The sequence below is a fragment of the Diceros bicornis genome, chromosome 6, assembly GCF_020826845.1.
Source record: "Diceros bicornis minor isolate mBicDic1 chromosome 6, mDicBic1.mat.cur, whole genome shotgun sequence".
Taxonomy (NCBI): domain Eukaryota; kingdom Metazoa; phylum Chordata; class Mammalia; order Perissodactyla; family Rhinocerotidae; genus Diceros; species Diceros bicornis.
Genome location: NC_080745.1, coordinates 76571852 through 76596315, shown reverse-complemented (window position 1 = coordinate 76596315; position 24464 = coordinate 76571852). Strand labels below are relative to the sequence as shown.

Sequence of the window (24464 nt, the reverse complement as noted above, 5' to 3'; positions counted from 1 at the left end):
TAATGGCACACACTAAATAATCTGGCCCGGAAAGACTAAACTTTCTCTTAACCATTATCTGCTTATACCTTCACTTGCCACAGACTCGCCCCCAAAAAGGGAGGGAAACAAAAAGGAAAAAAAAATGTGCTAGGGTCATAAAAGAACCGCACAAGAAAGAAATGTAATCGGAAGCAGTAAAAGAAACCCATACATATCAGGAAAATGTTAACTTATACTCCTACTGGGTTAGATCTAGGCTAGGCCTTGTAGGGAAACGTGATGTGGTCCATTTTCTCGTGGCTTCACATGGATGTATTCTGTGAGCACATGGGAATAGAGAGAGAAGTACGGACCAACCAGGCACTAAGGAGCTTCCGATCCAGGGGCGAGGCGGCCACCTTCAAGATGACACAGCATGAGTGAGGACAGAGGTTAGGCAAGGAACGTGGGGGTAAGGAGGGCCTTCTGATGGTAGCCCCAGAGTTTAGCCATGGTGGCGGCAATAAAGGACTCACTGGATGGCTGAGTATCGGTCATATTCACAGAATTCAGTTCTTCCGCAGTACTAACATTTCTACTGAATAATATGTCCCAACTATTTCAGCCATGGTGTCATTTAAACTTTTGCTCTCCATGCCCTCCCCCCACCCCAGCAGAAGTTTAGTAAGAGGAATCTCTTGCCCTTTGTTCACAACAAAATAAACAGATGTCTAACGGCCACGTTGGCCCCTTTCCTCCTGTTTCTTCATGACAAGCTTCTAAAGCTCTCTTCACTTCTAAGTCACCAACGAGATTCTTTTAGAAATATCTTCTAGGCTCTTGAGCAGGAAGAGACTGAAAAATACTGAGACTCTCAAAAGGGCAGGTAGTGCCTACTTTTAACTCTTAACCTGCTAGTGCACACACCAGCTAACAAACTGGGAATTCCCTTTGTCAAGAGAAAGATCAGAACGTGGACTGTCGGTTCCAGAGGAGAATCAATAACCATCAGAGGGAAAAAGGGGAGAAAAAGCAGGCACTTAATGCACTGTACTTTCATCTCAACGGAAGACAGATTTCCTGGGTGACATAGCGTTCTCTTCCCAGCAAGTCTCGTCCAACTACAGACCACGAGAAACACTGACGGTGTGGACACTCCCGCGTTAATACCTGCGACAGGCCTTACAAATATACTCATTGCTGCAGACATGTGGGAAACAGAAGAGGGAAGGGTTACAAGTCGTTGCAGAGGGGAATCCCTCTTACTGGCAGAGTTTATGACTTTTCCTTCAATTAAGGAAATGTGTATGGAAAGCAGCAGTTTATCTAGTGAGCATCCGTCTCCACACACACGCTGGGCCTCGGACACGCTCCATCCCAGAGGGGCAGATAGAATTGCTGTCACCTGTGAGCTCTTGGTGAAACGATCAAGAAACGCAAGCCCCCCTCTCCAGCAACTGGGGGCCACGCCAGCCAGTAACCCCAAAGTCACTGGACTGTCTCTTGAAGGAAGCCATTAGGTTGAGAGCTTGACTTACCTGAAGGGGATGGGGGGAGGGGGTGTCAGATCCCTGAGTAAGAAAGGGACGGAGGGTAAACATATACCTCAAGCTGACAACGGCTTCGCCAGAACTCTTGAATCTGTGAGGTAATCAATGAGAGTTTACTGTCTACCACCCTTAGGACTGAGAGCTCCCAAATAAACAGCGAGGGATCTCACCTAGCTGTGACCTTTGATACGGCTCGGCTGGATAAGCCAGGGCTCCCCAGGGGCAGCTACAAACTCATCTCCACAGAGCCGCCAGCCACACTACCCCACCCTACCCATGGCTGGTCCCAGAGCAGCAAACTGAGCCATTCCCGGTAGTGCCCTGGCCTCGGGGAGGCACCTTCCTTCCAACGACACTCTTCCCTCGCTATTTTGGGCACGCCACCATCATTCGGCGCTACACATTTATGCTTCCGCATCTAGAAACACAAGTCTTCTGGGAAAAACATGCTCTTTTCGGTGTGGCTGGGGAGTTTTGCCACAGCTTGTAATTTTGGCTAAGGAAGTGATTTCCTGTCTGACAGGAAGCAGGAGCCGAAGCTGACTTTAGCTGCTGCAAACCTCTGGCTTTCAAGTTAAAAGGGAGAGAAAGACAACCACTTACACTTATCAGGGAGTCAGGATCCGAGTCTTCCAAGAACGTGAACCTCTCCCCTGACCCCTATTTATTAAAACAAGTTTATCTAACAAACAACCCCAGTGCATTCTGTCCCGAGAAAGTAAGCTTGGTCTCTGCTTTTGTAACAACACAGTCCTTTTAAAGATTCTAAGGACATAATTACCAGTTGAGTTTTGAACTTTGCCCAGATAAAGGCTGATATACCAGGCTTTGCTGTTTGTTTCCCTAATCAAGTAAATTCAAGTGCGAATAGAAGTCTGTACCTTCTTTGTACCTAGCTCTCTCTGTAAGATATAGTTACTTTTCCCCTTTCTTTATCACTAAGTGTATTTTTATGGGTTGTAAAGTACATTTTGTTTTGTAAAATTCCAACCACTTGATTTTTATTCCGTTGAGGCATTTTTAAGAGGAGCAAACACTAACACAATATCAGCTGAAAGCTAAAATTTAAATTATCAGAAATCATGCTTCCTTCCCTAACCCTGCTGGCCTATCCACTGGGGGCGGATAAAACCGACAGGGCAGCTATCTTTAAAAACTGACAATATGCAAGGCTAACATTGAAATGTGAAAAGAAACACCCTGTTCTCCCTCCACACACAACGCCCCCCCACGCCAAAAAAAAAAAATTGTATCCAAGAATATGGAGTTGAATGGCAGATAATTAAGGAGAAAACAATCTGTGCTTTTCCTTCCCCTTACTCACACGTTTAATAGTTTCTAAATAAAAAGGCGATTTTCTGTCTTTATTTTTTCCTTCTCAAAGCAATTTCTCAGCCAGCCTTGGGCAGTAAACAGTTAATATTCCACTCTCCCCTGCTGCCTTGAAAACCAAGGAAACAATTGAGACATTGTCCAGCGAACAAGACTCCCAGGGACTGACATTTTTGTTTATGTCCCAGTTCTCAGCCTGTCAATTTCCACTAGGCTGCCTGACCCGCACCAATACAGTCCACCGTGAGCTGAAAGGGCTCCGCTTCATTTATTTTATTAAAGCTTCGGTGTCTGTTTTTGATTCAAACTCCAAACCTCTCCACCCCCGCCTTTTCCCCAGAAAGTTGCCTCCTAACTCAGAGGCTGTGTTGCAATTCCTTCTTGGGATTCGTTGCCAAGAAAAGTAACAAAATATTTTTGAATACCAATGTTTGCATGGTTTTGCCAAAAAGGAGGGGGGGGGGGGGGCCGCTGCACAAGTCGCCCAGCCTTGAAAGCCTCATGTTTTTATGGAGTCTTGAAAATATTCCTCTGAAACGTGTCCCTAGGAGTGGACATCTACAGTGACCTAACGTTCAAACTCCGGTGCTCAGAAAACACTGAAAAATCCACAGATACCGTCTGAAAACCCAAACTTGAGGTTCAAAAATAAAAAGGGTACATCAATATTTTCCTCCCAACCGATGCCACTGCCTAATTGTACAAATTACAGCCCCAAAGCTCCCTCCCCAGCCCACTTCCCTAGTCCTTTCCAGCCCCCCGACCGCACCCCAATACTACCCTCTTTGGGCGTGGGGGGCTGCAGTGATACTTTGGGGCCCTGCTCCTGACTCTATCTCCACAAAAAGCACATGCAGCAACGAGCACCGTTTCCTGTTTGCGGAGTGGGCATGAACCAGATCACACCCTAGGCACAGCCACGGAATTCCACAGCACATGGCATTGTGCAAGGATTTACTATGGAATAAAGGCAGCAGAACTCTACTGCTGCTGCATACCAGATCCTGGCACTCTGTGCTTGGAGGTCTCTCTCTTTCCCACTGGCCCAAGACCATCTCTTCACACCGAGGTACCACACACACCAACACACACCAACACACACACACACACACACACACACACACAGTCCCAGACCCAAAACCTGGAACTTTTACAAGGAACAGGATACTTGAGAACTTGAAAGCCACATGGATCCAACCTCCCTCAGCCCCCTTGACTGCTCCAGCTGGAGACACAGCCCCCTCTTTTCACAAGCTGACCAGGAAGAAGAGTTGTCAGCTGTCCCAGGGAACCACAGAGTGAAGCCCACACTACCCTTGATTCTCAGGGATCCTACCCAAACTCTGCGTATCAAACCACATTTTCCAACTAACCATCTATACATTTCTCTTTCCCCTTACTCTCTCCAAAAACAGCGTTTGGCTATCTTCCCATTGCTCTTTTTGTTTAGAATTGAGGATTCCCCACCCCCTTTCTATCTCTGCTCTAAAGGGCATCTTCAGACCCTTTCAAAGCCTCCTCAGCCTGCCCACCCCAGCTCGGGTCATCAGACACTGAAATAAATGGTGATACTTTTACGGCATATTTGAATGCAACAGGCCATTCTCTACCGTTTCCTAAAAGGAAGCCCTGTTGGGCAGTCACAAGTTATTACTGAGCCAAGGTTGAAAGACTGAATCCCTGAGGGCCAAAGGTAAGATTGTAACATTTACAGCCACCTCCTTCTTCCCCCTTTAAGGCCCTAATGAACCAGTGTAGGGCCCAGGCAAGGCATTAACTCCTTCCTGCCAGAAGCTTCCATTTGCCCTGCTAGGTGAGCATCACGCCTCTGGAACCTGTCTCCATTCAGATCTCAGCTTGTCCACTGTCCTCTCAGGGAGCTCTCCCTGATCCCCCCATCTGAAACATGCCCGAGCCACGGTCCTTCACCGTCCTACTGGCCTGCCTTTTCTTCTCCAGAGCTCCTACCAAATCTGAAATGACCTTGCTTGTTTTCAGCTGGAAGGAGAGCACAGTGAATAAGAGCTTGGCCACTGACCAAACTAATACTACAAAAGTCTGATGTTCCAGCTATGAAGAAAGAAGCCGCTTCCTTTCTCTCTGAGCTTCAGTTTCTTCATCTGTAAAATGGGAACAGTAATAACACCTACTCCTCAAATGGTTCTAAAGATTGAAGTAATATATGTAGAATCTGGCACATAATATAAACGGTAAAAAAATTATTTTATTTTATTATTATTGTTATTATATATTAATTTAATTATCTTTTTGTCGTATTATTTGTTTATTGGTTTGGGTCTCTATGCCTCCTTTCCCTTCCCCCAACAGAAGAGAAGGTCCATGAGAGCAAGAATATTTTCTTGCCCATTGATATATTCCCAGCCTGTCTCCTCTTGGGTAATCAATAAATATTTGTTGGTGGGTGGGAGAGAGAGAAAGAGAAGTTGCACCAAGGCGGATGTCTGGCTTTTCAGTTTGAACAATTAGTAATCACTCTAATTATCATCACCTACTTTCCTCAACTGACACAAAGGGGCAAAGACAAAAAGATCTTCATTGGTTATGAGGTCTGTGGTCTTCAGATATACTCAGACCAGGTAACATTTCAGTCCTAGCCTCCATATTTCCTCACGCTTCCTAGAGGACGAAGAGCTGGGGAGATGTCTGGAAGGGCCTGCTCTGCAGAGGCCCAGCACAGGGACCATGTCCCAGGCAACAGCCCTTAACTTCCCACCAGGCGCCCTCCCCTGGCCTGCCCATCTGAAGTGACGATGCTTTTCCAAGTGGTAAATGAATCATGTCAGACCAAAAGCCATTTTAAAAGTACACTTCGTAAAAAACCTCGTACTACAGCACATTTCATTTATTAATTATGCTATGGATTAGGGATCAAAGTGGTAGAAATCTCAGTGTACTCGAAATAAATGGCTTTTGTGGTTACCTAAATCCTCAGAGTCCCCTGGAATGTAATTCCTTAGGCAAAAACAGCTTCCCAGACTTCTTGCCCCCCTCATCCATAATACAGAAGAGGGTGATGACTCAGCATCAGACCTGCATGACGCAATTATTTGGGCTTAACATTTTGGTTTTATGAAACATGGAACAATTTCTTTTGAACTGCCCTCCTAGTGATGGGTTTTTAGTTTCTATTATCGAGTGTCAAGCCCTGCCCCTTTTTCTTCCTGCCTTCCACCCTCACCCCTCTTTCTTTCCAATTAGATTCAAACTGAAAAGAACACATAAAGATGCTGGAACTCAAATAAATTCCAAGTAACTTTCAAGAAGGCAGTGGGGTGCAGTATTAAGCACACAAGCTTTGTGGTCAGAAAGAGCTGGATTTGAATCTTGGCTCTGCCACATGCCTCATAAATTTAACTTCTTTAAGCTTTGGTTTTCTTATCTCTAAAATAAGGATAAAATTGCCTACTTCAAGAGGGACTGTTGGGAAGATTGATGAAATAAAATATAGAAAGCTTCTGCCCCAGGTCTGGGTACCCAGTACCTCATCAACACGTGACCAAGAGTTATTTATTGCCCCTGCATTTCCATATTTTCCAGATAGCGGTCCAGTCCAGAGTTTCTGCATCTTGCTCCAAGTGATGTGTTTTTATTCATATTTAAATTCTAATTTAAAAATCAATCCTCTGGCTTAGATTCCTACCAAAGAAAAGTAACTTCCTTAGATGTCCCCATTAGATAGCAGACACCCAAACAAAATCACAATTCTGTACCAACTGCTCACAGAATTTGAAGCTACTTAAAGTAGGTACAAAATGAAAGCACAGAGGAAAAGACTGACAAACTTGAGTGCATTAAAATTTAAAACTTTTATCTAAAACCCATCTAAGCAAAGTTTTAAAACATAACAGACCAGGAGGATGTATTTCCAACACACAGCCACGTCTCCAACTCATATAAATAGCTCCTATAAATCAGTAAGGAAAGATTATCTGATTCTTAAAAACGAGCAGAGGATTAAACCAGTCAAGCCACAGAGGAGACAATAAACAAATGCCAAGATTGTCAACCTAGGAGTTAAAGAAATGCAAGTTAAAACATGATAAGATGTCTCGGCACACTCATCAGATTGGCAAATATTTAAAGTCTGACAAGATAAAGTTCTGGTCAGACTGTGGGGAAAGAAAGTGTTTAAACACTGGTGATGCAAGTACTAATTGATCCAATCATTCTGGAGGGCTTGACCATACCTTGTGAATTATGGCTGGAAACCAGTACATTATGTCCTACCAATCCCTTTAGCTAGTATGAACCCCAGAGAAACTCGTACACATGTGCCTACATACACCTACCCAAGGACGGTACAATTTGTAATCTTAAAAAACCGGCAGCAACCCAAATAATTATTAATGCAGAAAAGGAAAAACTGTGGTATATCCATACAATGGAATAGTATACAGCAGTTAAAACGGGTGAACTAGATTTAAACGTACAACATGGGTAAAATTCAACTGCAATGCTGAATAAGAGAGGCAAGCTGTAGAATATTATGAAATATGAAACCACTAACCTAAAATTTAAAAACCACTGACATTAATTGTAATACATTGTAGATCAACATATATATATGTCAAAAAGTGTAAAAACCTGGACTGGGGAGACACCAAATTATATCAGCAGTTATCTCTCAGGAGGGAAGATCACGGACTAGGAAGGCGAACACAGGTCTGGTTTTGCATTTTTTAAACACAAGGGAGAAGATTACTAATTGTTATTTTAGGTGACAGGTACATGAGTGTGTTTGTTATATTATCCTTTGTACCTTTCATTATGTTTCGTTTTAGAACTGCCAACCATCTTGGAAAACTTCAATACTTAAAAATCCAAATTTATACAGAAGATAAATTAGAGAGTGACTATGCCTGGCACTAAATGTTTGGTGATCTGAGAAGAAGACTCACAAAAGCCTTCCAGCCAATGTAATTTACCGAAAAGATTTGTAACCTACCCTGAGGTTTGAGACACACCCACATTGTGTGAAGGGAGGTCTAACCTGAGATGAATGAAAGGCTCATCTTGAAGCAAATCTCCTTTTGTTAGCTCCTTCCTTTTGCCATGAGTTCATACCTTTTCCTCCTAGGAACCCACAAAGCCTCATTTCCTCAACAGGAACTAACAGCATCACAAAGGCATGACAGGCCTCTGAGTTTCCTGGTGTGGCCTGACCAGCACCAGCCTGGTTGGTGTCGGAAAACCTGCCCCTTCCTGGCTGTGTGCTTGCTCCCAACTAAAGCAATATATACGTAAGAGCCTCAGTGCTGGAGTCAGACTCCCTGCCTTCAAGTTCCAGTTTGCCACTTACCAGCTGTGTGACCTTGGGCACACCATTCCCCCTGCTAAACCTCAGTTTCCCCATCTATAAAATGGGATAGTAACAACAGCTAACTCATAAGGATGTTGTGAGGATTAAACATGACAATCATGTAAATTACTTAGAACAGTAAATTAGTAGAATGGTAAAGTTACTGGAACCAGTAAATACTCAGTCAATTTCCAGTGTATCATGATCTTGGGTACATCTCACCATTTCTCAAAGCATCCATGTCTCTCTCCTTTTTTTTTTTTTTTTGGTGAGGAAGATTAGCCCTGAGCTAACATCTGTTGCCAATCCTCCTCTTTTTGCTGAGGAAGATTGGCCCTGGGCTCACATCCATGCCCATCTTCCTCTACTTTATATGTGGGACGCCTGCCACAGCATGGCTTGATGAGCAGTGCATAGGTCCGTGCCCAGGATCCAAACCCGTGAACCCCAGCCTGCCCAAGCAGAGCACGTAAACTTAACCACTATGCCACCGGGCCGGGCCCCCAAAGCATCCACTGCTTAACTATCACAAGGAGGGCTTTGCACCAAGAGAATTCCTGAGTTCACTTTCAACATGCAAGTCTAGGATTAAGTCTGAGATTAAAAGAAAAAGCAGGAACAGGAGATCTAGCCTGAGAGAGAACAAAGCTCTGGTCTATAAATTGCAATCCTGTTGGAATTGAGGCTCCAGGACAGTTTATGACAAAAAGTTCCCCAAGCCCCCTCCCTTGGCTTCTATTCTGACCTCTGGTATCACACCTCTGTGCCCAACAGGATCCCAACAATCCCCACCTTTGGCTCCATACCCAGCAGATTCCACGTTGCCAACTGAAAACCTGTGGAGGAAATTCACATAGGCATCCAGACACCGGAACACTTGGCCAAACCCAACCCTGCTGGCCTCTGTATGTGGCGCTGGCCCCCCAGAACCCCAGACCATTTCCCTGAGCCAATGGCCCGCCCTCCTTCTCCTTGACAAACGCCCTCTCTGCACACTCACTTATTCCACACAGATGTCCAAACACGCACTAGTCCCCATGTGTCCTTATTGCCTCTCAATGGGCTGTATTTTTCAAATCATGTTCTAAAACTTAACCATGAGATTGCTGGCATGAGAGCTGTGCTTGTGTCTCACATCAGACCTGGACCCACACACAGTGTGGAAAATAAATCAGGACGAGAGTCATTAGAGGTATGCACCAAAACAAACTGGATAAACAAGGAGTTGGTTCATTTAACAACAACAAAAAAGCCTACCCTTCCAAATTAAACATTTAGATAACGTTAAAGTTATCATCCTCTTTAGACACATCTTGATTTTTTTATCATGCAACTTTTCTTTGTAGGGTGGGAGGAGAGGAGAAACGTGAAGATTACCCCTGAAGGCCATTTTTTAGTAACTGTCAGAAACATGAGTGTACATAATGCAAGCATTCACAAGTGTGATGCACAAAAAGTGGGCTGAATCTGCATGTCACACTTGGTCCATGATACGTCCTGCAAGACCAATCGATCATGGGGAGCAAGGAGTCATCCTGGCCGTGGGAGGAACCACGTGGAAGAAATCAAGACCGCTAAACCACAGCCCAGCTCCTAGGCCTAAATTCATTTCCTTGGGCACATTCTCATTCCTGGTTCCAATGAAAAATGTTCCTCTTCCCCATCACTTCATTTAGAACAAGTTTTTAAATGATGAGTCAGTAAGAATTTTATTCACCATGACAGCTTAATGGATATCTGACGGGGCTCTGATATATCCAGTAGGGTCTGAGAGTCTCAATTTCTGACGCTTTCTCAAAAAGTTGATTGCCTAAACAGAAATGACAGCTGTAACACCTCTACTGTCCCTTACTCTATCCTACTTCACCCTCAGCAAATACATATCCATCAATGCATTCTCTCTCTTGGAGCACTGACATATAAGGCCTCAGAATCTCTCTTAACACAATGCTCCAAGCAGACTACCCAGCCTACAGTCTAGGTACAAACACTGCACTCTGCTCAAAGTCCTCAGAACAACAATTTTAGTCTTTTGGAGTGGCACAATCTTTTCATGGTTTATATGGATTGTAAAGGAAAATGGGTAAAACCTTTATCAAATAGTAAAGTTGTAATAATAAATCAAACAAAATTAAACACCTGTATGCCCAGTTTGCCACCAATTATCCATGATAAGAAAGCAGTGCTTCTAAAATAATATAAGAAAGTGTTAATAAGTTGAGGAGACCACTGAGGTTGCAGTGGCACCTCCTTATGTGGGTTATTATCACATTTTTGAACAGAAAGGCCAGTATTTAATACTATTAATTAACTGGTTGTTCCTTAACAGTCCTAAGGAACAGAAATAAGACAGCTTTAGGGCAAAGATGAGTAGATTAAGTAGGACCCAGAAAAAAAAAACTCTGAGAAATTAAAAATATGAAAACAGGAATTTTTTTCATGAAAATATGTAAAGTTCATTTTCAAAATTCCCCATGACCACAGGAGCGAATCATGGAAACCGCTTTTTTCACACAAGCCTCTCTCTAGAAATCATTTGTGGAAGATTGTGTACTATATGTCTCCCTCTTAAAGCAACTTGCAGATTAGCACAAATCAGCCCAATATTTAAAAAGGCAGGGGCCGGCCCCGTGGCGTAGCCGTTAAGTCCACGCGCTCAGCTGCTGGCGGCCCAGGTTCGGATCCTGGGCATGCACGGACGCACTGCTTGTCAGGCCATGCTGTGGCGGCGTCCCACATAAAGTGGAGGAAGATAGGCACGGATGTTAGCTCAGGGCCAGTCTTCCTCAGCAAAAAGAGGAGGACTGGCATGGATGTTAGTTCAGGGCTGATCTTCCTCACCAAAAAAAAAAAAAAAAAAGGCAAGTGTGTTCTACTCACATGGGAGCCTATTTACATAGGAGCAGAGTATTCAGTTTATGCTCCAGCATATTTAATTCAAAAGAACTGAAAATTCAAAGAAAGAAACAACTTTCTTATTATAAGTCTAAGGCTTGGAAAACTGCATCAGTTAGAACTCCATTGGTTGTAAGCGACAGAAAACCGTCTCAGGCCAGTTGGCTTCCTAACTGGACAGTCTAGGATTGGAGCTGGCTACATAGAATTAAATGGTGTCATCAAGACACCCCCCACCCCCTCCGCACATCTTAATCTTCTGCAAATGAGCACCTTCCATGCAGTGGTGCACACACGTGCATGCTTGTGTGCAGGCATGAGGGTGGTTGCAAAGAGCCACAGATTTAGACTCTCTCTGTCTGGAGAAGACTCAGTGTCTTTGCTTAAATCACATGCCTGCCCCTTTGCCCAATCACATGTCTCCCAGGACCAAGGAGAAGAGGGGAAAAGTGGTTCCCCCATAGTTAGGGGGGTGGGGGAGGATGCTGTTAGCAGGAAAAAATGGTGTAGAGATAACAAATGATATCTTCAGAGCCTTACTCCATTTTTAACATCTAAGGTTGGCACATAGGTGTCATTCTCAATACCTGAAAACAACTTGATAATTTAAGAAGAAAGCATAATAAAGACTATACCAATCAAGCTCTTTGCAGAAGTAGGATGGGAAGGAGCTTGAGGAAGAATGGAGGAAAGATGCTTGGCTATATTCTAAAAACGGAAATGGTGTCTACCACACTCACTAATTTGATCTTTGACAATGCCTTGCCTTGGTCATTGCAATTCTGGGTTTGAGACATTCCTTCATTTATGGGCTTTGGCTGAAAGGGGCTGTTACCTCTTTACAAAAAAATATTTTCTCCCGAGTTTCAACTGAATAGTCCCAAAGGTTTCCCCAGGAGCTCTTCTGCCCAGCCATGCTCCTTCTGTTACTGAACATGTTTTTTACATTTCACATTCTACCTCCACCCATCTGATTGGCTTCTCCCTTGAGTTTGAAAGGGTTGGGGAAAAACACTTTGCTTAGAATCTTACACGTGTCCCCAAGTCAGGCCTAACTTCAGGGTCATTAAAAACGGGAAGAGTCAGAGGTGGGGTCCAAAGACAGGTCTCAATATGGGACTGCCATACCCCACAAGGTCTCTGGGGGCCATGGGATGGTCCAGTCCTAAGGCCTGTGGTGTGGGCTTGCTTCCTTCCTTCCTCAGCCTTTTAAACACTTGCTCTTTTCTTCACCCCAGCACCTGAGCAATGTAGACAGTGTCCTTGTGAGAGAAACAGGCAGCTTGTGCCCTCGGAGCAGGAAGAACAAGAGGCCTTTGCCCCACTGCACTTGGACACATGGTGACCCCATCTCACTCAAGCCTATTAAACGGCCTGGGCGATGCACTTAATCATTGCCCGGATCCACCCACTCTGCAGGCGCTGGCTGGAAAACAGATTGCATCACGCTGTCCAGAGTTCTTCACAAGCTTCTCATCGCAGACAGGCTATGGCTGAACAGACCGCACGCTTTCGGGGAAGGGCAGGGCTCAGATGCGGTAGTCAGGAGGCATCTGGGTCCCACTGGGGTATAACCAAAACATCTGCCACATCCTGCTGCACTAGCAAAGGAGTGACGAACGGGGGCTCACTCAGCCTACATGCTTGCCTCCTGGCCCTCTCTCCTCCGGCCAACACAAAACTCTAAGTGTGGCAAGTGCCTGGGCCCAGTCGACATTTATGCTCTCCCTTCTGTACCCTGGAATCTCAAAGTCCCACCTTTCAATCAGGTGACAGAGCCATGTGCCTGTTCATAGCTGTTCTGGGTCTCTTTCAAAAGACAAATCCATCCTCCAGATTTTCAGTAGACGTATGTGATATGATCTGTCTAAGGATTTATAAGGCCATCCCAAGTATGGGAATGAAGTGCGGGGACCAAGGAGGGAAGATACGAAGTTACAAGGTGGGAAGCAAGGAGACCAGTGCAGACACTCGGGCAACATCCAAGTGAGAGATGACGGTACACTGCACTCCAGGGGTAATGGCGGGGGTAGTGAAAAGAGGTCAAATTCCACAACCATTTTGAAGGCAGAGCTAATATGATGTGCGGATGGATTATGGGTCCACAGGATAGGCCAATGGATTGAAGATGGGTGTGAGAGAAAAAGAAGAGTCAATGATGAACTCCAAGGTTTGGGGCCTACGCAACTGGTGAATGCTGTTGATTTTTACTGTGATGTTCAACACTGGGAGTAACAGGTTTGGTGGTGGGGAGGGGATGGAAATAGTTTGATTCTGGATACGCTAATATTCCCATGTCTATTTGGCAACCGAATTGAGGCTGAATCTGGCACTCAGGAGAGAGCACGGGGCTGGAGCAAGGACCTGGATACTTTTCCAAACACGGCCACTCCTGCCCATGGAATCCTGGGCAACCAGCTAACTCACTAGATTATCACATCCGTATATGCAACTTGGACATAATAATAAACTTTCCCAGCCAGACCTGTCTAGGGTAGCTTCCTCCTTAGTTCCAAGGAACAATTCTAAAATCCAAGTGTTTTCTTCTTCTATATTAATTTATTAAAAGAGATGAAAATCTAATCTGCAAGCCATTAACAAGCCAATCATGAAATCACTTCATATACCCAACAATTTCATTGTTGAAATTACCTACCTATTTCCCATAGTAAATCATCAAGTCCTGGATTTCCCCATTGGGCCCTCTCTTAAAAAGTTCAGGTACCCCATGCCAGGACTCCTAGGGAACAGTCAGTGTAAGCCAAGATTGGAAAGAGATAGAAACCCTACAAGCCTGACCTTCTGGAGCTTTGTGTTAACCACGTTCCACATAAATGCTGCTGTGGCGATTAGACACGCTCCACTGTGAGCTGGAATGTATAAGGGTGGATTATCAAGTTACCGGCAAGCCACGCACAATGTCATAACCCAAAACTATCTTTCTCCAAAACATGCTACCACATCAGGTAGAAAGCAGACACGTGGACAAGTCCTTCTGCTAACCAGGATGATTCTGAACACTCTTAAGGTAATGAAGAAATAACACTCATTCTAGGCTAAATCAACTCCAGTCCCTCACCAGAAACTGGCTTTCTGCTTAATTAACAAAGCACCACACTAGGAGGGGAGACAGCCACACGCCAAGAAATAAACCATGGGGCTCCTTGGCTTCAAGAAACTTACAATCTGGTTGGAGAAACAAGCCTCATACACAGAATTAATCAGCAAGGCAAGAAATGACAAGCAGGAGAGGATGGGTGCCAAATGAACACTTTTGTTTTATTTACTGGAAAGATAAACATAGGCAAAACCATGAGTTGAGTTCTAAGCAGATCCATGTTAATTTAAAACAAGCTCCCACGCTTGGGAAACAGAGCAGGTGCTTGAAACTAAAACAACTTTCCAAAGGATGTTCCAATCTTGTTCCTGAAGGTGCTGAGAAGAACTCTGCAGTCAAGTAAGCTTTAGGAACTCCTCCTTAGGAAAGGCTGGAAGCATCAGGAGTAATCAAGATCCTACCCTAAAGAAACTAATTGACTTTGCATAACCCAGTGCTTCCCTAAACCTGTTTTCGGAGGGAACCCTTTTTCCAGTAACCTTATTAACACTGGGTGACACAAATGTCAGGAAACGCTCCCCAGAGCTGCCAAAGACTTTTCCCCCAGGCACAACAGGACACAGCATTGAGAAACGGTCACGACAGATTTGAGGCTGCAAGCCTTCCCAGCATCTACTGTGGGCTGATCTTAAACATAGCAACAAACGGCATCTTTGAAAAGTAAGTATGTCTTCCCAGAAACATAATGCAGGGTCATATTCCTGACCAAGCTCACACACAGCATCAAATAAATATCTTTGCTCAATAATATGCCATTAAAAGAGAGACACTAAAACTTAAAAAACGCTACAATCATTTGAGGTTATAAAAGTATACTACAAGAATTCTAAAATTGCCCTAAATGTGCTGCATATATAATCAGGGTATTATTTTATAAAGAGTTATGCTGTGGGTTATCTAAAATGAACATGTAATTCTATAAAACCATGATAACATCAGCTGACTTTAAAACCTACTAACCATTTAGGAAGCAATCATTTATTTTGAAGGTGAAAGGCCTTGGGAAGGTTGATATGGATGGGCTGGTTGGGTCTCTTTTCTGGAACAAGGTGGAGGTAGGGCACACCTTTCCAGGGAAGCCTGAACTTTTCCTTTTGTTAAATTCCCCAGAAACATTAAAATTATTCCAAACATGCTAAGCATAACTCTCACACACTGCTGCTACTTATAAAAACGGAGACCTTTCAGGAAAATCACTGGTGGCTATATATCAAGAAACGCTGTTCTCATTTACTTTTCCTCCTAGGAATCTATCCTAAGAAAATAATAAAGGGGGAAAGGGACACAGAGATTTATGCACAAAGATGTTCTTCACAGGATTATTTAGAATAGTAGAAACAAAAGGAGGTACTCTAAAGGCTGACAATATGGCACTGATTAAGCAAATTGGGGCATAATCATATTATGGGCTGTTATGTGGTCATTAAAAATCCTGAAGAATTTTAATGACACGGGGAAGTGTTTATTCACTGCAGCAATTTTCATTTTAAATAAATACAAGGCTGGAAATATTGAGCACTACTACGAACTCAAGAATGTTAAAAACAAATATAAATATTAAGGCACTCAGAGGAAAAGTATAGAAGGAAATATACCACATATACCAATTACTCACAATGTAATCTCCAAGTGGCAAGATTATGGGCTATTTTTCAAAGTGTCTACAATGAACATAAATTTTAAGAATCAGGAAAGCTACATTAAGAAATTAATTTCACTTAGTTCAGAGGTAGGATTTTTTGATCAAAAATTAGCAATTCCCTTCCTTAAACAATTTAACATCAGTCACTGAAGATGTAAATTACAATTGAGGGTAATCTTGAAGAGAGGACTTGGTGATGAGGGGAGGATGTACAAGAGCTTCCTTCAAATTTTCAAGATGGGGAACTAGATGCACGAGCAGAACTGAGCAGCAAAACACAAATCAAGGAGTGAGCATTTCAAGGAGAGAGATTTCAGCTCAGTATAAAGGCAGAACTTTCTTAAGAGCCCATATTGTACCAACAGGAAATGGTCTGCATCAGGAGATAGATGCCTGGCTTCTGTGTTCAGGAACAGTATGAACCACAGGCGACTTCTGGACAGTGAGTAAATGACAGAAGGGATGGAGTGGGTGATGTGACATGTGATTTAAGGTTGTGAAACTTTCTGTGATTCTAATCTGAAAGGGATACAACCGAGCTTACAAAAATCCCTCTCCATAGAATATTTTCCATCGTCATGGTGGTCATTTGCCACAACATGATCCCAAACCTCAAGAACTTCAGAATTCCTCACCATAAAGTAGTTTCTGGAAAGAGAGAAGGAAGCTTGGACTTTGAACCATAGACTCCTTCGTCACCCAATGCACATCCTGGGGTCTACTCCACTCTCTCCCTTTACAGCACGACTGATCCTATCTACCAGTTCTTCCACGAAAAAAGATAACCTGGTTGCCTGGTTCTCAATATTGAATACTCACAGCTCTCCTTATAAAAATAATAATATTTTTGCTGCACTCATAGGCTTGCGTTGTCTTCTTAGACAAAATATACACCCTTACCATGGTTCTGTCTGAGAAATGGGAAAGTTGTGACTCAGCCGCTGCTAGGAAACACATGCCAAGTATTCTAGAAAGTCTGGTTGAGTCATAGATAAATGGAATACAAAAACAAGGGGAAAGTGTATATGTAGTGGAGGGAGTAGAGACAGTGCCCAGGGAAAAGCTTTTAGGAGCTCAGCAGAGGTTCACACCCTCACATCGCCCAGAGTTCACTGCCCCGGTAGAGAATGCCCTCCTTTCCCACAACGTGTCACTACGTCCTCTGCAGTAGCCACGCCCAAAAACCAAATCCCTAGCCAACCTCATGTTCCACTCCAGTGAGGCCAGCGGATCCCCTCGAGCCATGCCCACCCTGTCCAGCTGGGACTGAGGGCTCCTCCTGGTGCTCCCCCCGGCAGCACTCAGCACACCCCACTGTGGCCATTTACTTGCCTTTTCCCCAGCGATGGTTAAGAGGATGGCGTGCTCTGGGACCAGGCTGCCTTGTTTCACATCTTGACTCCTACAATTGGGCAAAACCCTCCCTGTGACGAATTCCTCCTCTGTAGATGAGGGATAATAAAACATTGGTAAAGCACCGAGAACAATGCCTGGCACGTAGGAAGTGCTACAGGCTTATTTGCTATTATTGTTATCATCATTCATCGTTGACTCCACTTTCTCTCAGCATCTAGAATACTTTTCCCACATGGTAAGCAGTCACTAAATATTTGTGGGATCAATGAATGTAAACTGATTGAGTCAATGGTGAATACGGGACCAAGAAGAAGACCAATTAAAGCTACTTATCTAAATCTTAGGGAAGGAAAGGGAGAATTTACAGTACATTCTAAATAAATGGAAATCTAATAGATAACATTACTCTTAAGGAGCCAATTAAAAGTTTGGGTTGTTCCCATTTCACACTGCCATGCTGCTTTGGGGGAGATCACGAAACCTAGCATGTTAACCTCTCTAAAAAGAAAACTCTTGAACTGACTAGACATTTTTCCAAAGAAAGTACATGAAAAGGTGCTCAACATCACTAATCATCAGGGAATACAAATCAAAACCACAATAAGATATCACCTTACACCTATTAGAATGGCTACCATCAAAAAGACGAGATAAGTGTTGGCAAGGGTGTGGAGAAAAGGAACCCTTGTGCACTGTTGGTGGGAATGAAAATTGGTACAACCTATGGAAAACAGCATGGAGGTTCCAGGTTCCTCAAAAAATTAAAAATAGGAACTACCATATGATCCAGCAATCCTACTTCTGGGTATATATCCAAAGGAAAAGCAGATCTCGAAGAGATATCTGCATTCCCATGTTCATTGCAGCATTATTCCCAATAGTCAAGACATGGAAACAACCTAAGTGCCCCAGAACAGATGAATGGATAAAGAAAATGTGGTATAGGTATACAATGGAATATTATTCAGCCACGAAAAAGAAAATCCTGCCATTTGCAACAACATGATGCTAAATGTAATAAGTTGGACAGAGAAAGACAAATACTATACGATTTCACTTGTATGTGGAATTTAAAAAAGCTGAACTCACAGAAACAGAGTAAAGTGGTGGTTTCCAGGGATTAGGGGGTGGGGGAAATGGGGAGATGATAATCAAAGGGTACAAACTTCCAGTTACAAAATGACTAAGTTCTGGGGATCTTATGTACAGCGTGGTGATTATAATTAACAATACTGCATTACAGTATATCTCAATAAAGCTAGAATGAAAACTAAATAAAATAAATAAAATAAAAAGACAACTCTTCTACCCCAAACTTGCTCCTCCTCCAACATTCCCCATTCAGTAAATGGCATCTCCATCTACCTACCTTTAACTCTCCTTTCTCCCTCAAGGCCAACATCTAATCCATCAGCAAGTTCCACTGATGTTCCCTCCAAATCTGTCCACTTTAACCATCGCCACTGCCAGCAGCTTAACACAAGCCATCCCCTCAATGACTTCCCACGGTGGTTAGGATTAAATGCCAACCTTCACCATACTAGCGCTACCCAGGCCACTCTCCCTGTGCCCTCACGACCCACAGCCATCGTAGCTGGCTTTCTGAGTCTCTCACAGCCAAGCTTTTTTTCCTTTAGGACCTTCAAACACGTTTCCCCTTCTGCCTGGAACGTTCTCCTGCTTTCCACTCCTTCTCCCTTACTTTCCCCTAGCTAACTCCAATCAATCCTTCAAATTTCATTTTAAATGCCATTTCCTCAGGGGGCCATCCCAGCTTGTAATCCTCACCAATTTCTCAGTGGAAATCCCACTCCCCTGGTCATACCTCAGGGGCCCTGTACTCTTCATGGCACCCAGGACAGTGCCTCCCACACAGGTGGGGGCTGTGATGGTTTGCGGGGCCCCAGCATCTAGCACAGAGCCTCCTAGCACAGACCAACTCCCAATAAGCATCTGGCAGAAGAGGGGAGAATACAACCTAAGTCAAATAACCCAGCCAAACATCCACATGTATTTAATAACCAAGAGGATGCTCTCAAAGCAGTTTTTTTGTTATTAACTACGAGCAGGTCCCTCCCTATTCCCCTGAACTCCTCAGAAACAAAAAGCAGAAGGTTCACCATGCCCTCTGAGCTGACTTGAAAATGCTCAACGCAGACAGCAGAGACTCCGCCTGAAGTTCTACCATCATGCTACGCTTCCTAAGAGTTTTACGCTTTCTTTCAGCATTTAAGCAGTAACAACAACAAAAAGTACACCATCACAGTCTGGCGGGCTTTGCTCCTCGGGATCCAGACTGCTTTGTCATCCCACATCTCGATGCTCATTACACAACAAAACACAGAAGACCAAGAACCGTGAGGAATCCACCCCAAGGTAAAATTCCACATCGACTTCAAAAGGAAATCTCTGAGATAAAATGGCAGGAACTTTTGAAGCCTTTCGCCGTTTTGTAAGATATACATTATACCAAAATACCACCATTTTTGGTACAGAATCTTTTTTTGCTGGGTACAAAGGAAGTTAAATGCAAGTCTTTGTATAGCAAAGACACCAGGGGTAGTGTCCAGAGAGTGGTGCCTCACCCCAAGCTTACTGGCCACTGGAGGCGGGTCGGCCAAGACTCAAACACCACCACTTAGCACAACCTAGCTGCTTGGCACTTATTTTGTGGGGTTTGCTTCTTAATTTAAATATCATTTGATCAATTGAAATCCACTTGTAAGAAAATTTACTCTACACATCCATTTTTATAATGTGGTAACCCACGTACCACAAGAAAAAAATCCTATCAGATTAAAATATTCTGACAAAATGGTTTAAATTCCCATGTGAAAATTCTGCCCCAAACAGGTACCAGGGCAAGTTATTTTCTTAGCAACCTGTGGTGGTTATAGTCTTTAATGATTACTAACAAACACTGAACACTTCTCTAGTTTCAAAAGAAAACATTAGAAATAATTATGAAATAGCTTGGCCCAGAAGTTACAATAAATCCAAATTTCGGAGAAATTAGGAAGCAATCCTTAGACAATTGTTTTGAAACACGTCTGATGAAACACTGTGATGTGACATTTAAAAGAATGAAAAACAAAATGTGAGGAAGAGTCCAGAGTCTGGAGAAAATTTAGCCGTTCATCAGCGAACCTGAACACGAATCAGACTCTTCTGGCCAATGTTGAGCTATGCAAAGACCCAAATGGTATATCAGCCATAATCCAGAATGCTCCCTTTATAAATATAGACACATCGTACCTGCCAAGCAGGTTTTGGTCAACACACTGCCCTAAGTCCAGTGAAAAGGTGATCATAAATATGTAGTTCCAACATGTATGACTCCTCAACCCCAAAAATCATTTGTGGTCAACAATCTCCAGCCTTCTTCCACCCTACTTCCCCATTTTCCTCTACTAACAGCCCCCCACACCAACATCCCCCTCCTCACCCCTTAGTTTCAGGTGAAGATTGCACAAATGCACCATTACAGGGCTGACTCATATAACCAAAGACACCATTCCGGTGCCACAAGCATTAAGTATTTCACAAATTGGATTTCCTTTTGCCCAAGCTCATGGCTCTTCTCCTCTCTCCAGCTCCCAGTGCCCACCCTCCACCACCAACCCATAACCTCTGTGCAACGACCATTCCCCAGGAGCACAGCAGAAAGCACAGAAGATCGTATTATAGTTGCCAGCCGTGGCTCCTTTGGACAAGGGTCTCCATCTAAAGGGTGGTGTATGCTCCCAAGTGGTTGCTATGGTAAACATGCCTTCTAACAAAGAACAGAGGAAAAGGAAGTCCCCTTGCTGCCCCCCTTGCCAAAATCCACATTGGCTCTGGAAAAAATGTTTTACCAACTCCTCAGATTGTTAATTTCTACATACTGAAAATAAGGTGGTTGGGGCCTAAGTGGTAGCAACTGTTCTTAAGGGATTTGGGGGCCCGGGGGATGGAGGGAAGGAGGGCAATCATCTCTCTCTCTCTGAATAGACAAATGCTCACTCTCACACAGGAGTAATGCTCACCAGTACAGACCCATGGACCTCCATGCCACACCAACAAAGGGCTGTGTCCACTCTGAACCACTTCTAAAAATGGAATCTTCTCTCCACACTTAAAGAGAGAAAAGGCCTCCAAGAGATTTTAAAGATAACGTCCTTTCTCTGTACCTAAAAAAAAATGTGAGTGAGTCCTGCCAAGCCATTTCCAAAAGCAGAAAAAGAAATTGCCAGGCCTAGACCCACACTGGGAAATTCAACGAGGCAAGAAAGGGAAAGGACAGGCTTCCTCATTTTACTCTCTATCTCTAGAACTCTGTAGCTATCACACTTTTAAAAAATCTTTGTGGACTGTTAAAATATTTTTTTACACAGCATCACTTTTCTAGGAGAAACCTACATCAGAACCCTGAGCCAACACGTTCTTTACACCTAAGACACTGTCCCTGATGATGAACCGATTTATAGTAAGCAAAACAGAACCAGCCACAGAAAGCTACTTTCTACTCTCTTAGGAGAGAACATTCCATAAGGCCCTGGAAAGGGAGCAGAGAACTGGGTCCAGTCCTCACTCTGGCCACTAACTCAGCGTGTGACATTGGGCAATTCACTTAAGGCATCTCTGGGTCTGTTTCCTTTTCTGAGTGCAGGTTGAGCCTAGCTGATCTAAGGTCACTTCCAGCCTTGAAATCTTGGCATTATAAGAGCATGTTTAATTATGAACATCCATTTTATTGTGGGGTTGGAGGAAGAAGGAAGCTTCTGGAAAATGTCAACCTTCTTTCTACATGCCTCGTTTATAAAGTAAGAATTCATAAGACATTTTCACAAACGATGACTCAAGACATGGTTTTACGGAAATAAACTATTTTGTGATATATACGTACACATACATATATATATTTAATACTCATAAAACAGAGGCATAATTCATTAAATTATACTCAATTATAGCAAGCTACAAAATAAGGAGGCAGTTAGCCTGAAATTTGACACAGTGCATCCTAAGATTTTTCCACTTAAGAAAATTATTTTGCCATTTTTAGAAATTACAAGTAACACAGAGGCAAAATATATTAATGGATAACATTTTGTGATACTTAAATAAAAAATACATCAACTGTTTCAAGCTTTGCATAATTCTACCTGTCATGGATTCGCTATAATTATTAAATAGTCTTCCATTAATTATTTCAAAAATATGAAGTCCAGCTCATGATACAAATATATAGAAGAGAATATTCCAATAAGGCTGAGCTATCTTCTCAAGAGGTTAATTTATAAATTCCACTTTCAGAGCCTACAAAATCCTAAGAAAGTGCATTAAAAATATATGTAGACACACACTTTATGTTGTAGTCTCTTAGTACTACAAATGTTACCTATATTAAACCCGCACGCTTGCAAAGCCATGGATGTACTGCTTAAACTTCATTTAAACCTTTCCAAGTTCATTTCTACTCCAGGCGTACAATCGATCAGCCCAGATGAAATTTTTCTGATGTTAGTGTAGAATGTTTACTTTCCAACAATTAAGATAAAGAGGGTGGGGGGATTGGAAAGTCTCAAATCCAGGGCTTCCCTTTTGAGTTTTCTAATTCCCTCCTCTACAACTCCTCTTCCCTAAATGACTTTTTCAGGAAAGGTTTGGGGTATTGTATTTTTTTTAATTGCTATCATACCATTCCCAGTCTTCCTGACACTGTTGTGCCCAATTAACTGGAGCCCACAAAGCTAGACGCTAGCCCAATACTAGGGGAAAAGGTGGTGGGGAAATTTCTAGGTAGGTAACAATCGCTAAGGTCCAAGAGCAGAATACAAGTACCTTCTAGATATAACCCATATCCAAGAAGATGCCAAAAAAATATTTTTAAAGAAAGAAAATCTGGTAAACAAGACCTGTCATCAACAAAAGAGCGTTTTCCTCATCTCCCCCAATAAAGGAAGCGATCGCCTTTGTAAGGTCACTTACAACAATGTGTGCGGGCGACGGAGAACGGGCATCCTTGAGAGCTTGTCTGCTCTGGAGGGTCCCCGCCTGGACATCAAGCAGTGGCCATTTCATCTGGAGATACTGGAGGGAGAAAACAAAACAAACACGGAAAATGAATTTAGAAAAGAAATGCAAAACAGCTACCCCAAGAGTTATCTCTTGATACATGATACATGGATCAGACACTGAAAAACCTAAAAGCACACAAATAACAACACTAAAAAACTTAACAACGACTTCAACAACAACAGAAGAATCATGCAATACCAATAGGCTCTTCCTTAGAGTTCATGTTCTACAGGTACATGTATAGAACATCGATATAATTAGCAAATAATATTGCATTCAAACTACAGGGTGGCTTCAGATAAAATGACTTCATGAGTACTACCTCATTTAGAGGGGAACACTGGGGAGAGGGGAGAAGGGAGGGAACACAGAGCTGTTCTGAAGGAAGAAAGCAAATGGGAGTCTCAAGCCAGAGGTGTCCTAGCCATCAATTCCCAATCTGCTCTTTCAGCGACCTGCATTTCTAAAATGCCATCATCCTTCACTTTCAAGAAAGCTGAGTATGTATGTGCAACTGTCCTGTAGTAGAAAGTACAAGTGAGGTGAAGATGGAATTCCTCATCCAACCCAAAATCATATAAAACAAAAATATTTCTTGGTAAAAGATGCACAAACAGGGCACGATGCAATTTAGACACTCATCTCAAAAGGCCGGAGAAATTCTTAAATACACACAGATTCACCACAGAGAGAAAAATAAAGGTATGTGCCAATTAGGTCTATCTCTGCCCTTCTCTGAGATAAAAAATAAATACAAGGGAAAAGGATCTACCTCTGTCAAAAGTGACACTCCGTTCAGACGGACCTGAACAGTAGGCTGACCCAACTCACCCTGGTGCAGATGAAGGAAACTGAGGTGAGATGGCTTGTCCAGGCACAGAGATATTTAGCACATGTATAAGCAACTCTCAGGTATTTGACTTTTGTTGTTCACATTACACCAGTTTCACTCAGGAAACCTTCTGACAACTGAACAAAACTTAGACACAATGCTAAGATTTTAATAAGGACATTGACACCACCATTTGTACCACTGAAGGCCAACTGATTAATGCATCAGTTAACGCTTGGAGGGTATATAAGGAGCCATCTTGATCTTTCCAGAGACCCAAAGCAAAATAAATGGCTAGTTTCAATATTAATTCTACGGAAAATTTTACTCAATGAACATTGAAAAAAGCGTGCTTTGTACACAGCCTTCTTGCGAAGCATTATGGAGAGAAAAGATGC

General features: G+C 43.1%; 1 protein-coding gene across 28 annotated transcripts in view; it reads right to left on the bottom strand.

The window, feature by feature from the left end:
* Nucleotides 1–24464, bottom strand: part of TCF7L2 (transcription factor 7 like 2) — a 193831-nt gene that overhangs the window by 96012 nt on the left and 73355 nt on the right. For all 28 annotated transcript variants that reach the window (XM_058544002.1, XM_058544000.1, XM_058544006.1 and 25 more), the window contains one exon: nt 23145–23246. In XM_058544002.1, the coding sequence (XP_058399985.1) occupies nt 23145–23246 (102 nt within the window). The remainder of the gene's footprint in view (nt 1–23144; nt 23247–24464) is intronic.